Source organism: Medicago sativa, chromosome 3 (assembly GCF_051527215.1).
Source record: "Medicago sativa cultivar Bolivia chromosome 3, Bolivia_mono, whole genome shotgun sequence".
Taxonomy (NCBI): Eukaryota; Viridiplantae; Streptophyta; class Magnoliopsida; order Fabales; family Fabaceae; genus Medicago; species Medicago sativa.
Window position 1 is genome coordinate 98,806,106 of NC_140751.1, and position 14,712 is coordinate 98,820,817.

General features: G+C 34.4%; 3 protein-coding genes across 11 annotated transcripts; 2 read left to right on the plus strand and 1 right to left on the minus strand.

Moving 5' to 3' along the window:
- Positions 1 to 1,134: 1,134 nt before the first annotated feature.
- Positions 1,135 to 6,744, plus strand: LOC146942726 (uncharacterized). 3 transcript variants are annotated; one of them, XM_085756781.1, is made up of 15 exons: positions 1,135 to 1,331; positions 1,421 to 1,461; positions 1,899 to 1,989; positions 2,087 to 2,235; positions 2,470 to 2,565; positions 2,680 to 2,750; positions 3,526 to 3,587; positions 3,669 to 3,732; positions 3,860 to 3,944; positions 4,197 to 4,323; positions 4,866 to 4,948; positions 5,091 to 5,169; positions 5,597 to 5,724; positions 5,922 to 6,098; positions 6,249 to 6,744. In XM_085756781.1, the coding sequence occupies exons 4-14, from the start codon at positions 2,101 to 2,103 to the stop codon at positions 6,093 to 6,095; spliced, it is 1,104 nt and encodes a 367-aa protein (XP_085612907.1). In that variant the 5' UTR covers positions 1,135 to 1,331; positions 1,421 to 1,461; positions 1,899 to 1,989; positions 2,087 to 2,100; the 3' UTR covers positions 6,096 to 6,098; positions 6,249 to 6,744. The 3 variants fall into 3 exon arrangements, with proteins under 3 accessions (XP_085612907.1, XP_085612905.1, XP_085612906.1); XM_085756779.1 differs by having other exon boundaries at positions 1,920 to 1,989; XM_085756780.1 differs by having other exon boundaries at positions 1,920 to 1,989; positions 4,200 to 4,323.
- A 1,589-nt stretch (positions 6,745 to 8,333) lies between these two features.
- On the plus strand, positions 8,334 to 11,451 carry LOC146942727 (phosphoinositide binding protein). Of its 6 annotated transcripts, none has more exons than XM_085756788.1 (9): positions 8,334 to 8,578; positions 8,871 to 9,139; positions 9,347 to 9,400; positions 9,538 to 9,606; positions 9,711 to 10,080; positions 10,608 to 10,772; positions 10,911 to 10,960; positions 11,076 to 11,133; positions 11,218 to 11,451. In XM_085756788.1, the coding sequence occupies exons 2-9, from the start codon at positions 8,981 to 8,983 to the stop codon at positions 11,415 to 11,417; spliced, it is 1,125 nt and encodes a 374-aa protein (XP_085612914.1). In that variant the 5' UTR covers positions 8,334 to 8,578; positions 8,871 to 8,980; the 3' UTR covers positions 11,418 to 11,451. The 6 variants fall into 6 exon arrangements, with proteins under 6 accessions (XP_085612914.1, XP_085612913.1, XP_085612910.1 ...); XM_085756787.1 differs by having other exon boundaries at positions 8,440 to 8,578; positions 9,344 to 9,400; XM_085756784.1 differs by lacking the exon at positions 8,334 to 8,578 and adding an exon at positions 8,602 to 8,702 and having other exon boundaries at positions 9,344 to 9,400.
- LOC146942728 (lactoylglutathione lyase GLX1-like) lies at positions 11,345 to 13,848 on the minus strand. Of its 2 annotated transcripts, none has more exons than XM_085756790.1 (9): positions 13,705 to 13,848; positions 13,404 to 13,581; positions 13,034 to 13,158; positions 12,844 to 12,908; positions 12,427 to 12,639; positions 12,272 to 12,319; positions 12,029 to 12,136; positions 11,765 to 11,905; positions 11,345 to 11,643 (listed from the first exon to the last, which is right to left on the minus strand). In XM_085756790.1, the coding sequence occupies exons 1-9, from the start codon at positions 13,826 to 13,828 to the stop codon at positions 11,602 to 11,604; spliced, it is 1,044 nt and encodes a 347-aa protein (XP_085612916.1). In that variant the 5' UTR covers positions 13,829 to 13,848; the 3' UTR covers positions 11,345 to 11,601. The 2 variants fall into 2 exon arrangements, with proteins under 2 accessions (XP_085612916.1, XP_085612915.1); XM_085756789.1 differs by having other exon boundaries at positions 13,404 to 13,614.
- Between the last annotated feature and the right edge of the window lie 864 nt (positions 13,849 to 14,712).

The window sequence follows — 14,712 nt, forward strand, 5'->3', positions numbered from 1 at the left end:
GATTCTTGAGTGGAACAATTCTTGACTAAACTTTACTTTTCTCTAGCCGGAACTCCGAATTACTATGGTTCATTAACCACTTAAAATAGGAGGGTTAACGCAAAAAAGAATAAATAATATTTTTGTTTTAAAGGACAAATGTTGATAATTAATTGTTAGAATAATATTTTTTTGATGCATAAGTGAATTCAAACCGCCAACTCATTTAATCTTTAACGCAAATCAGCTGAACCATCTGTTAAAATAAAGGTGAATCAATGAACAAATTCACAACATTAAAGTTTATAAATAATATGATAAATAATGTACAACGTTGACCACGTAATTATTTGTTGAATCAACGATTAAAATTGATTATTCAAACTGCACCAAATAAAATCACAGTAAAATGGAAAATCAAACAAACATTGCACCATCGTAGTAAGAAGACGAAACCACAAAGGAAATATAAACTTCAAAGTGACTAAATAAATACCATGTAATTGAAATGTCATACTCCTATATTGTTGTTAAGAATCCAAAAATAGGATACCTTCCATAAAAACCCTTACCTATAATAACAGGATAAAACAACAGTAGTCTTTGGGTGTGAACTGTGAAGTTGGAGGGTCACAGGTCAATGACAACCTTATCCAATTTCAAAAGCAAAACGTGGCAGCTGTATTTTATTTTATCCAAAAATCCATATCAGTAAAGTATTCTACTACTGTATGATGATAGCAACCAATCATAATAATTAATAAAAATCATGCAAAACATAAGGTAATTTCTGTGCATTATTCAATCAATAATTGAACTTAAAGGAATTATTAGAAATGTAGAATTATCGAAAAAGACACGCAAATAAACTGAATTACTAGTATTATGGTGCTGAGTCAGATTATGTTTATCCAATGCAAAGAAAACCGTGTTTTTCAATATCTCCACATGGGAGGGAGACAGTAACGTACATTTACTCGGTTCGGAAACAGTTGAGACATTTGTTGTGTGTTATGTTGTGTTAGGTAACAGAGACAACTTAGCTAGATAGCAAGTACAGGTCAGCACCAACCGACTTTTGCTTTGAACAACGATACCTTCTATTTCCCATTTTAACCTTACCTTTTATATTCATTCTCTTCTTCTTCTTTCTTCATTTCAATTCAATCCATTTCTATCTTTGTCTCTACCAAACCCTCTTTTTCATTCCGTTCGTTCATCGCCGCCGCTGTTAACAACCGTCGTAACGTATCATCGCCGATCATCCGCTAACAACATGGAGTGGGTCGTTGGCGGAAAGTTTAAGATTGGTCGCAAAATCGGAAGCGGTTCATTTGGTGAAATTTATATAGGTAATTTATTATTATTCATTTCTATTTCATTTGTATTGTTCTATTCAACATTCATATGCGGATGCTGATTATCTTGTTGCTTTTTGCAGCCTCTGATATGGACACCTCTGAGGTCGTTGCCGTCAAAATGGTTTGTTTCTTTCTCTTTCATTTCCCATCTCTTTATCGTTCATCTCGTTAATTTTGCTTAAAGTTTTTTTTATGTATAATTTGTGAATGCTCCGGTAATCTAAGGAATAGATCATTTTATCCTAATGAGATCAACATTTTGTATCGGGTTTGATGGGTTTGGGTAGCTCAACTGATTAGGGTTAAAAGGAGTTTGAGGATCCGAGTTTAAACCCTGATCATCAAGGTAGCTACTAATTATTAAGAAATGAATGAATGTAGCTTGATAACATGGAATTAGGGATGTGTTTTTGGATATGCATAAAGTGAATTAATCACTACAAGTATAAACTTATACTTGCTTGCTAGGTGTAAGCTATGACCTTTATTTTTTACACACTTTCATATTCAATTGCTCAACAACTATTGTGTACAAGGCCTAATGCTGATTCGTACTAGCTACATTTCTTTATTTTGTAGGAGAAGAAGAGAACAAGGCATCCACAACTATTGTATGAGGCCAAATTATACAGTCTTCTCCAAGGAGAAAGTAAGTTATAAAAGAAGCATTTGGGTATATTTGGATCTCATATGGAAAAGGCTATGTTACTTGTTTTTTCTGATTCGTCTTACACTTCGGATTTTAGGTGGTATTCCAACTATGAGATGGTGCGGTACTGATGGAGATCATAATATTCTGGTTATGGATCTTCTGGGACGTAGTCTGGAGGACCTTTTTGTCTTCTGCGGGAGCAAGTTTACTTTAAAAACAGTTTTGATGTTAGCAGACCAGATGGTAACCACTGATTCATATCTGGATTGCTTGCTTTATTTTTCAATTGGCATCATTAGTTCCTTGATGATATTAAATATGGCTTTTGGAAATAACTATCATGTTTGTTGCCTATCAATATAGTAGCAGTTTTATATCGAAAAGTTACCTCTTGTAGGAAATGCTCCTATCCACAGGGACTTTCAATGAAAGCACATTAATGTCAGTTTATTTCTGCTTTATTGTACTTGACCACAGCTTTCGAGAATAGAGTACATGCATTCCAAGGGATTTTTACATAGAGACATCAAACCAGATAACTTCCTAATGGGTATTAGGAGAAAATCAAGTCAGGTAAAATCATCTAAATTCATTATCTTCACTGGCTAATTATGTTGATAATTTTCCCGTCCCATAATTCGTTTCATATGTCTTACATTTTCTTTCTGCAATTTGTTACATTTATAGGTTTATATTATTGATTTCGGACTAGGAAAAAGATATCGGGACCCCAAAACAAGCAAGCATATTCCTTATAGGTATATTTTGTTGTTTAATTTTAATTATATTTCTAATCTTTTATTATGGATCATGTTTTTACATGTTATAAGGTTTTCTTGTGTCCTAAAAATACTTGATTTGTTTACTTTTCTATTTACAAAAGTTCTAGAGGTTTGACCACATGAAACCAGATTGTTTTAATGTCACACATGAAGTAAAAAAAAAAAAAATATGAGAAGATAAATTGAAAGTTGATATTAATTATTCTTCATTGGATAACAGTTAATAAAGGTATTCAATTAAGTTTTCTATATTTCAAATCTTATAATTACCAAAAACTTCTGTAACTGGTGTGATCATTGCCTATTTTCTTATGGCATCCTTGATGTGTACCAGTACTACTGTGCAGTTATAAGCAAAAAAAATGTCTAAATTTGATGGACTCAAAGTGTCTACTGGTGTGATCATTTAATGTTACTATTACAAAAACACCCTTACGTTAATACTTTAATGTTGTGAGGAGATGACCATAATAAGTGTGGAAGTAGGTATTTTTTGCTTATAATGGAGTTTAGAGGGGGTATTTTGTGAAATGGTCTCTCATTTTTTTTTTTTTTTTTTTTGTAAATTAAATGTACATTGCTGTTTATCAATAGAGAGTCTTCCAACTTGTAATCTGTGTAATCTCAAATAATTCCTTTTCCGGACTCTTCTGAGTTCTGATTGTTTCATTCTCACTGCTACTTGTGATTTGCTAGTTTAACTAGTCAAGTTAATGGTCCCTAATGTTTTGACCTTGATAAACTTATACAGAGAGAATAAAAGTTTAACAGGGACGGCACGATATGCAAGTTGCAATACTCACTTAGGAATCGGTACGTAGAAATAACTTCTCCTTCTTTACAGCTAAGCTTGTAACCCACAAATTTCATTCTATTTTGGTTTAATTTATTCAGAGCAAAGTCGCCGTGATGATTTGGAGTCTATTGGCTATGTCCTTATGTACTTCTTAAGAGGAAGGTATGTTTCTTCCCATTCATTGTAATTTTCTTACATTTTGAATTTTAAAAAATGGTGCATATGAGTATCAATTGCACATTCTTTTTAGGTAAATTTAGGGCTTGACTATATGGTTTTTGCATTTTAGCCTTCCTTGGCAGGGTCTGAAAGCTGTCACCAAAGAGGAAAAATATGACAAGATTCGCGAGAAGAAGTTATCAACTTCCACTGAGGTATACATTTTCAATTCCATAAAATGATTAACCCCTGACCCCCAATCTAGTTTTTAATTTCCTTTTCTTCTCGCCCTCATACTTTGACCTACATGAATACCTGGAACTATTGACGAAACAATATTAAGAGCTTTTAAGGATTGCTATTACTGGATTTATCAAATTTTAGTTAGCCCCTCCTCCTGAGAGGTTTTATCATTGAAGTGTTTTTGTTACTCAGAAGTTTAATGAACCCATATTCCTTGTTCTCAGAAGCTTTGCGAATCATATCCCGTGGAGTTTGCGTCTTACTTTCATTATTGTCGCTCCTTGACATTTGATCAAGATCCAGATTATGGATTCTTAAAGCGTCTGTTTCGTGAGTTGTTCACTCGTGAAGGTATTGACTGCTTTTTTATCTTATACTTGATTTTAAGTAATTACTGTCAATTGGACATATAGGATATATGACATTGTTTGATGATATGATAATTTGCTTATTAGTTGGTTGTTTTAGCCTGTTGAATGTAGGAGGCATTATAAATGACTTCCACTAAGTATTTAACCTTTCTTCTTTCTCCTTTAGTTATGCAAATTTTGTGCCAGAATATCTCTACTTAAGCACATACTGCATACAGTACATAGGTATACGTTTGAGATGAGACCTACATGTGGTCTTGAGAACAAAGCCAACTATCTAACATTTTATGATTTTATTGTTTTTCATCCATTACTCTATATCCAAAAATTCATGTTTTGGAAATTTTATGAATTAGTTCGTTAATTCTTCATTTGTGTTTGCTTGGAAATAAATGATTTAGCTGTATCATGTACTAGTAACCAATCTTAGGGTTTCAAAGTTGTTTCTGGTAGCCTCTTGTGTTGTATTTATCTTCTCCCCCGATGTAATAAGAAGTTTATTTGGCTGAATTTAATGAGCAGGATATGACTATGACAATTTATTCGACTGGACCATCCTAAAATATCAGCAGACGCAACAGACAAGGAGACAAAAGCAATCATCGGTTAGTATTTTATTTTGAACCTTTAAACATTTTTATGGTCTAGCTTGCATTTACTGGAATGCATATGGATTGTCTGATAGCCCGATTATTAAACTTTCCTGATTTTATTCTCTTCCTCACTTGAATCAATGACTATTTGCAGCCTTCAGATGCCGTGCCTAGTGCTGTTCCTAGTGCTGTGCCTAGCAGTCTACAACCAGTGGTTGTGGAAAAGCATACAGGTAACTTCAGTCTTCTTATGTTCATACAATGAGGTTAAAACTTGAACGAATTCTGTTCAATTGTGGGAGATTTTTCCTAGATAATGTATATTGAAGTGATTTGCTAGATGAGATTTATTTTCCAGTAGAATGAGTTAGAATTTAAAGTTACATTTTAATGCTCATTGCAAAACGGAAAAAAGGCAATAGTTTCTATCTTAATATAAGCTTCTGATGTACAAAGAATTAAGATAGTTGCCAAGATTGACAGATATTTACCAACAAATTCCTTGTTATTATTATTATTTTTCACTTGGAAGTTGGAACTTGGAAGTTTTGCTTTGCTGTACCGCTGTTCAACTAAGAAAGACTAAGTTTGCAGTATAGTTGATTAATGCTGTCTACAGATTACATCCTGATGATGTACATGTCTTAATTTCCTTTTCAGGAATCAATAATTCACCTCAAGTTACTGTAACAAAACTGCTAACCAATCTTGATTGTCCAAATGTGCGTGTGCAGCCTAAGCCATCCAATCTAAAGAATCTAAATGCTAAGAATCATACGGGAAAACATGTAAGTCACAGTAATTTCTTCCGACTGCCATTGGATTTCTTCTTAATTTTACCTCTATATCCTCTATTAATTGCTAAGACATGGTGGCCTCACTTCTGTCGTCATGTTTGTGCTGTTAGTTCAATCACAAAGATATTTTGTTTTGATTTTTTTTACTTGGCTGAAGAAATTCAACTGATTGAGATAAATTTGTGCAGAATGTGAACAATGATCCGTCCACTTCATCGGCTTTGCCCAAATCAACTGCAGAAAATGTCTCTAAGCCTGAAAGGCCCACAGGAACTTCAAATCTAGGTCGTGTATTTGGGAATAACTCCCATATTTCAAGCAGCTGGATTCCTTCTTTACGGCGAATTTCTTCTACCAAATAGTAGGTAAGAAAATTGTTTATCCAGAGTGTGAAATTGGACTCTGTTATATTATTATCAGGCTTTCCCTGTCATTGTATTTTGACCGTCACAAATTCTATACCATAGTTGTAAAATATTTGGCTGATCCACCGCCTCTGTTTGTTTCTCATATAGGTATTTTGGAGGAGTCTGTTGGAGCTTCTTTTTTATGTTCACTGTTGCAAATATCATGCCGCTCACTTCACCAGAGGAACTGTAGATTATAATGACAATCAAGATTCCTGACACGATTAACTTCCTTCAGATGACACCTTCCCATCAAATGTAATGGCTTGTCCCACTTGGAGAGAGAGAAACTTCAAAGGATTTAACAATTTTGAAGGAGGTATGCCGGTGGATGTGAGACAAAGTCTGGCTGGTTTATATTTTCTCTATAAATTGCGATGAGTCAAACATGCATGAATGAGGGGAAGCCATAATTCTTCTTTTTGTATTAGACATTATTTAACTTCCTTTTGATTTTCTTTCAAGCATTTAGTACACACAAATTTGTTTGTCTTTTCACGTGTACAGTTAGGTTTGCTAGCATTCAATTTGATTGTAACCGTTCCCCCAACTAATTTATTCACAAACCAATCTGATTCATATTTGAAACAAACATTTTGTTGAATTTGGTGTTGGAAAGCTACTTAGACAGTTAGACTTGTCATCTTGGAATTGTGTCATCTTGGAATTGATGTTATTCTAATTTCTAATCAACATTCTTGTGGTATATGGAAGAAATTCATAACAAGCAAAATTGAATAATCCAGAATATTAGATGCTGATTGGGGGAGTTTATTTTTTTGCATTTTTCATGAAATAAGTACTCAGATTTTCAGTCAAGGAATGAAGAAGTAGCTTAGAGCTTATGCTTTTGAAAAGCTGGCTACGTTTTTAAATTGGCAACATGCAGCTTTTGGTAAAACACATTAGGTAATGGTTGGCAATGGTCACTTTATCGTTTTAATTTACTTGCATAATTTTGGTCGCAAACATGGTCCTCCTCTATCTAATGGACCAATTTCCACCTTCAAAAACCAGTATCATTTTCTATATTTTAAAAATCCTCCACCTCTAATATTTTTTGTTTAGGGATCTTCCACCTCTCTAATTTGTTTTTCAAGGTTCCTTATTCCACTTGACAATAGTGTCAGCAAATAATCCTTTCGTGCATTAGCCTACTTTTTCATAATTGTCTATGATATCAAGAATCATGTCATAATGCAATTTAAAACTTCTTTCTTAAAGGATTACCAATTATTTATTTTATACACGGTCAAAGAACAAAATTATGTATGCATATTCTTTCCCACTCCAACTAACGAATAGCAAAATTAAATCTTAAAACAAAAAAAAAAAAAGAGTAACAAAAATAAAGAAAATGAGGTAAAGAAGGAAAGAATCGTTTTGTCATTGATCTGAACGGGATAGAGAAGTTGGCTCTGTGGAAGACGGTTAAGCAGTGTTTCAAGTATGTTCATGGGGTGGTACCTGCAAACACTCCGACATCCATGTAAATAAGCAAAGCGAAAGAGATAGAAAGTGTGTACCTTTCCCTCTATCTATGTGGTTCTTATAGTTGGACTGAGGAGATTTCAAAGAGTTGGGCGCTTAATGACCGAATTCGTAACAGTTTTTACGTCTCCTTAACATCCACCCTTGTCCCCGCCTTTGTTTCGGTCGTTATCCTTGCGAGCCGTTATTAACTTGTTGAAGAAGCTTTGACCCTTGGTTAGGTTGTTTGCGTTATGTCAGGTTTCTTATGGACTGAGCCTAGGCCCTGTCCAGAACAATCATTTTATTTTGTCGACAAAAAAAGGAGAGCCACGTGAGCAGAATGACATCGTCAGTGGCGATGTAAAATGTTAAGTTGTTTTTTCTTAAAGCAAGGTAAAATGTTGAGTTGTTTTTTCTTAAAGCAAGGTAAAATGCTAAAATGCTGAGTTAGCAAGCACAAATGTACGTAAATAGAAGTTTATAAATATTTCTGTAAAACAATAAACTAAAGAAATAGAGCGTGTGCATAAATGGGTCCCTAAATTCTACTTTAAAAAATGATAATGGTGACAAAGAATAATCCTATAATGATGAGCTCCGCTGCCATAAAAACAGGTCTTTAACTCTTTATACATAAAGCACTAAGAGGTGGAAATGAAAAGATACAACTAAAGTGGAGTCAAATATAAATGGCCTTTCAATTGGGTCCTTTTGGTCATCACTAAGATTCTTTTATGTTGTTTTTTTATCATCCTAAATAAAAAACACTATTTTTTTTTCAGGTAAAATAATAGTGAATTTGATTTCGGAGGTTTGTCAGGGCCAGACAGACCTCTTGTCTCATAGAGCGTTTAAAAAAGTACTTTCAGATTGTCAACCAAGGTCATAACACTAACAGGTGGAGTTGAATCGACATCTCTGCGGGGTATGAGTCAACTCATTACCAGCTGGACCAACCTACATTGGTAAATATAAAGCACTTCAATACAACATCGCATTTTCTTTTTAAATATCTAACTATTGCTCATAAGTTCTCTCATCATATTGCTCTCTTGAGTTATTGAAGCTTTAGGGTATTCATCTTTACAAGTGAGTGTTAAAATTGGTAAAATAGAGAAAGTTGTTTTCCATTTCAACATGACTGACTACTTTAATTAATATGACAAAAATGAAACCAAACTACTTTTAATTCTTATGTTCAAGTTTCATTCTCATGAAAATATTTAACTCATTTTTTGTGATTAATTTCAATGACAGTGAACTCAGTCTCTAAATGCTCAGTTCATCAGCTGGAGAACATAGATGAGAATGTTCTTGTAGATAGACCTGCATCATCTTGCGCCGCACCTGATACCCCAACTGAATCTATGGAGTTCCTTGCTAGATCATGGAGTCTTTCTGCTACAGAACTCTCCAAAGCACTGCACAGCACCAATTCTACGACCTCCACCGGCATTGATATTCAACTTTTATGCCCTTCTGACCAGTTTTATACCAAGGGTTTTACTGCCTCAAAAGAAGATCCTGTAAGAACGTTTTCTTAAATTTTGTTTAAGAATTTAGCTACATCCTTTTCACAATGCAATGCAACACAGCATGTAAATTGAAAACCATGTACGTTGTAGATAGAAGTCCTAGGATTCTTCAATATTAAGAGGCACCTAATATTGTCTTGTGTTCCTGTTGCTTTTATGTATTGGTTCTCAACTTCTGATACAAGTTATGTTTAGCAGCTATCTAACGGACATTGTTCTCAGATTTCGCCAAGAGAAAGTAGCGAAACAAAGGTACCTAGTTTACTTACTACTCATGTTAAACTTGTACGGTTCATGAATATAATCATAAAGCACAAGAAATAATTTCGCACAGCAATTAAATCTTTAGTATATATAATTGGAATAACATAGTAATCGTTCATATGCAGGAATTATTTTTACTTCACCAAGCACTTTCTCCAGAATTCCTTTCCAGTCAAAACTTGCTGAGAAATGGGGTATCTTGCATTCAACTTGTGATTATATTCATCAATTATAATCAGATAACTGCTCAATCTGTAACTATTTTCATTAATTTTTTGTGAAATTTTTTGCTCATCAGCTTTACAGGAGCTTGATAAGAGGGAGGACTACGGGTAGGTGGTTGAAAGATCAGAAGGAGAGGAAAAAACAGGAAATCAGGACTCATAATGCTCGGTTGCACGCCGCAGTATCTGTAGTTGGTGTTGCTGCCGCTGTTGCAGCAGTTGCAGCTTCAATAGCATCATCCGAAAAGCCTAATCCCAACCAAAAGAACCCTACCATGGCTTCTGCTGCAATTGCATCTGCAGCAGCTCTAGTAGCCTCTCACTGCATTGAGATTGCAGAAGATATGGGAGCTGAACAGGACCAAATCATAACAGCAATTGACTCTGCTATTAATGCAAAAACCAATGGAGATATTATGACTCTAACAGCCGGAGCAGCCACAGGTATCAGACTCTAAAGTCGATTTATTCATCTCAGACAAAATTGAACCTTGTTTACTAACAGTTTAATTTATTTTTGAATTTCGATAGCTTTAACTATGTTTTTGGTCTCTGCAAATATATCAATTTTTGCTTTTGATTCTTGTATTTTTTTTGTTTTTTTTGTTTTTAGTCCCTGCAAATATACCAATTTTTGCTTTTGGTCGTTGTTGTTTTGTTTTAGTCTTTGCAAAATTTATTGATATTTAAACTGGTCCCTTTAATTTGTAGAGTATTTGATTTTAATCACAAAATAAGAACTAAAATGAATATTACAGAAACCAATGTAAAAGTCAAACCCCAGACCAGTTTTAATGGCTATATAAATTTAGTTAAGCTCAAAGGAGAATAAAAAGAAAGAACAATTAAGTATGAGCAATGTAATGGTATGAAAGTTCGAGCTAAAACCTACAAACTGAGTTCATTTCTATTAATTCTGTCAAACAAATTCTACGACAAAATAAGATAAAATACAATGAACTAAATGGCAGCATTGCGAGGAGCTGCTACTTTGAAGGCACGTCTGGAGAAAGGGCTTGGAGCTACTACGATTCCAACTGTTGAGGAGAAGTGCGGTGTAGCCAAAGAAGCAAACATCTTGACAGCACTGGACTGTGTCTTTAGAGGAGGAGTACTTCTCAAACGTACAAGAAAAGGTATGTCTAGTGTCTACTGCCATGTTTGTAACAATGACTTCATTGAAATTGAAGAATAAAAGAAGAAGAATACCAAATGTTTAAATCAGTTTACGCTTCTAATGTAAGTAACCATACTATTTTAAATGTCCATAACAGGAGTTCTTCACTGGAAGCAAGTCTCTTTCAATATTAATTCAAATTTGCAGGTAATTAATTGAAGACACTCCTACATTCATTAACAAATCACACACGAGTTATTGGTAGCATGTATATCTCAATTATATAATTATTTGAAATATCTATTCAACACAATGACTACAGGTAGTAGCCAAAATGAAAAGCAAGCATATTGCAGGAACATTCACAAAAAAGAAGATATGTAAGCCAAATTTCAGTATACAAAACTTACTTATTTTACTTTGTTACTGTAAGCAATGTTAAGGTATGGCCTATAAAATGGCAGATATAGTCACCGGAGTGTGCAGCGATATCCCAGCTTGGCCCGGAAGGGAAAAGGAAGACAACGGCAAAAAGAGAGCATATTTTGGAATAAAAACAGCAGATAGATTAATAGAATTTGAATGCGGAAGTAAAGAAGACAAACAGTTCTGGTTAGAGGGAATCCAGTACATGTTGAATTGCCGCGCCAATGTAACATACTGAAAAATAATAAGGATGAAATTGTGATTGCTGTAAATACATGTTTATTTTCTTCCCTTCCTCCTTCATATATAGTGATTGGAGGGACTTTTTATAGTTATAAGATTTTTCTGAAAAAATTGTTGGCCTAGTAGCCTACTATAAGTTTAGTGAAGAAGTGTAGGATCTAGCTACAACCATGCTATTGTCACTCCAGTTCCTTCAGAAAATCAACATTATCAACAAATACCTGCAAGAAGTAATAAATAAGTCAATCAGTGAAATAAACAATGAGCGACATACAGAGGTTGACACAGTAGGAACGTTTCAAAGAACATATTACATCAAATACAAGGAAAAAAATGCCATACCAATTTCCAACCATCAGGGTCTAAGCAAACAACAATCTTGGTGTTGATACCAGGTAAGGGTCCAGGTTCACGGATAATCTTCGCTCCACATGATTTGATTGCTTCTGCAGTCTTATAGACATCATCCGTGCCTATAGCAATCTGTTCAAACACAAAATGTCACATTCTTATAACGACATGCATTATACATTCATGGAGGACCATGTAAAAATCATAAAAATCATAAAAACCCTCTTCTGAAAATAGAAAAAGAATAGAATGTACCTGTGCATAGCCATTTCCTTTGTCATAGTTAGTGACGCCGTAGTTATACGTCAGTTCTAGAACAGGACCATTAGCTTCAGGACCATATCCCAACTTGGCTACTGTGTACTGAAAAACAATCATAATCAATGACAAAACAACAATCATAATCTTTATTATGCATATTACAAACATCAATCAAAATAGTAATCCCAGGAACACGGATAGCCATGCATCTGATTAATAACCACAAGTAGTTGTTACCTTTTCCTCAGGGTTGTCTATCTTGTGGAGAAGTTTCATGCCAACAGCCTTTGAAATTAACAACGACAAGAAAAACATTTAGCCTCTTGCATGTGTTTGCATCTAAGCAAGCAGAAAGAACCATCATAACAATTACATTAACTAAATACACTCACTTTTTCATAGAAGGCTATGACACGATCAAGGTCGCCTACTCGAAGCATCACTTTGCATAAGGGTTCGCGAGTAGGTCTTTTCTCCAAAAGCTCAAACCTATAACCACTAGGATCTTCAACGGAAGCAGTTACTATAGAGCTACCTTTGACAGACCCTGGTTCTCTTGTAACCTTTCCCCCTTTCGCCTTTACAATATCTACTGTCTTGGAAACCTGCAAAAGCGCAGTATAAAACCAAAATAGTCTTAATTGTCTAGTCTTTTCTTTCATACAGATCAATTCTCTCTTTTATTCCTTTCATTCAATGTTCATCATAATAAGGGAATTCAAAAATGCATAATAGAAATTAGATATATAGATATATGCTTTGCATTGAAGATAAACATTAATGCTTTATTATATTTTTGAAGAGCTTACATCTTCAGCTATAATACCAAAATGACCAAAACCAGTTCCAATGTCATAGTTATCCACTCCATAATCTGCAATCACCGCGAAATAGCAACTATGATGAGGGAGAATTTTGTGTAAGTGGTAAACATATACATGATATGCATAATAATGATTTTGCCGGAAAAAAAAAAGTAGCATTAAGATTTCAACTTACTATAAGTAAGTTCAACTGTAAAACTGGAATCTTCAGGCCCGTATCCAAGAAAAGCATTTGAATATTTGTCTTCCGGTATATCACGTTTTCTTAACAGCTTCATGCCAAGGCATTCAGTGTAGAATCTGTCAAATTTCACACACATTTGAATTGACTTATTTGAGCTTATCCACTTACATAAACACTTGTGAGTTTGATTGGAAGAGCTTATGGAAACAGCTTATATGAAAATAATTTGAGTTTACTTTAACTTTTGTTACAGAATAATGAAGAAATTAAAGTGATAAATGCTTATGTTATAAGCGCTTAATTAAGCTATTTATACTAATAGAGGTTAAGTGTCTATTTCCAAAATTGAAGTAGAACATACTTTATAGTCTTGTCCAAATCTCCAACCTTGTATACAACATGTAGAAATCTTCTATTATCATTTTGGACCCAGTTAACCAAGTTTTGGTCTGGTTGGGCAAGATTTACTGCAGCATTAGCCTCTGCTAATTTGAACAATTCTGATCCTTTTCCACCAAGTAATTGGGATTGTGGTAGAGCTAATAACCAAATGCAGCAGCAGCAGAAGAGAACTAACTAAGTCAAAGTCATAACAATATAAATGAATAAATAAATAAATGAAAGCTTTGAGAATGAGGTGGAGAAAAGTAGAGAGAGATTACCAATACCACCAGTGGTGAGAAGATGAAAGAGAGCAATTCTTCGTGAAGATGACGATGGAGTGATGCTACAACTACAACAAGGTCTTAATGTTGTAGCAGATCGTAACATTAAGGATGAGATCATTGTTATGTAAAATGAATGATACGCTTCTAACTTTGTTTGCTCCTATGTTAATGCTGCAGTTAGTTACACACCCGACCAAACATGTCTTGGATCTCCTACGTTATTATAGTGCCACGTTACTATGCAACCATTGGCTATGTCTGTATCCAAATCCAGGTATGTCATCTGTGATTTATTGGGGTTCATTTTAGTATTTTTTTTTTTTTTTGAAAATTGCTTTTCTGACATAGAATACTTAAATGACGATTTTACTCCAGCGGCAGTTAACAGCCGCTGGTTGCAGTTAACAACCGCTGGAGGCTTCCAGCGGCAGTTAACTGCACTACGTACGTTCTAGGATGCACCGTCCTTTTCACCATTCAACCTCTTTTTCTTCATTCATTCAACACATATTTTCCACATTCAACCTATTTTCTTTCAACATTCAACCTATTTTTTCTACATTCAACCTCTTTTTCCATCATTCATTCAACTTATTTTCTCTACATTTTTCCCCTATAAAAACCCTCACATTTCCTCACATTCTCTCCTCCTTACTCTCATTTCCTAGCATTCTCTCCTCTTTACTCTTTCTTCTACAAAATGTTTGTTTGTCATAGTCAAGTACTCAAAGAAACTCAACCAGAACTTGTTCATTGGTTATATATTCAAGTAAGCCTCTTTGAATTGGTTTTACCCCAGGATTTAAGGTTTAAGGTTTATGGTTTGTGGTTTTTTTTTTCCTTTGTTTTAACTCAAGCGGTAGTTAAATATATTATTAAACAACAAGAGTGCAAATGTGAGGAACAACACGAATTGCAGCATGAACCTTCTTATAAAGCTTCTCAAGGTCATCTGCCTCGATTCCTTTTTTAATGTACTCACTAAAGTGAGTCTGGTATTTC

Coding starts and splice junctions, on each gene's coding strand:
- LOC146942727 (XM_085756782.1), top strand. CDS start 8,864: ATGACAGTGAACTCAGTCTCTAAATGCTCAGTTCATCAGCTGGAGAAC. Junction 10,081..10,607: donor AACAGCCGGAGCAGCCACAG/GTATCAGACTCT, acceptor ACTAAATGGCAG/CATTGCGAGGAGCTGCTACT. Junction 10,961..11,075: donor ATATTAATTCAAATTTGCAG/GTAATTAATTGA, acceptor CAATGACTACAG/GTAGTAGCCAAAATGAAAAG.
- LOC146942726 (XM_085756779.1), top strand. CDS start 1,256: ATGGAGTGGGTCGTTGGCGGAAAGTTTAAGATTGGTCGCAAAATCGGA. Junction 2,751..3,525: donor AGCAAGCATATTCCTTATAG/GTATATTTTGTT, acceptor AAACTTATACAG/AGAGAATAAAAGTTTAACAG. Junction 3,733..3,859: donor ATGTACTTCTTAAGAGGAAG/GTATGTTTCTTC, acceptor TTTGCATTTTAG/CCTTCCTTGGCAGGGTCTGA.
- LOC146942728 (XM_085756789.1), bottom strand. CDS start 13,828: ATGATCTCATCCTTAATGTTACGATCTGCTACAACATTAAGACCTTGT. Junction 12,909..13,033: donor TACAGTTGAACTTACTTATA/GTAAGTTGAAAT, acceptor CGGTGATTGCAG/ATTATGGAGTGGATAACTAT. Junction 12,320..12,426: donor TCATAGCCTTCTATGAAAAA/GTGAGTGTATTT, acceptor TTAATTTCAAAG/GCTGTTGGCATGAAACTTCT.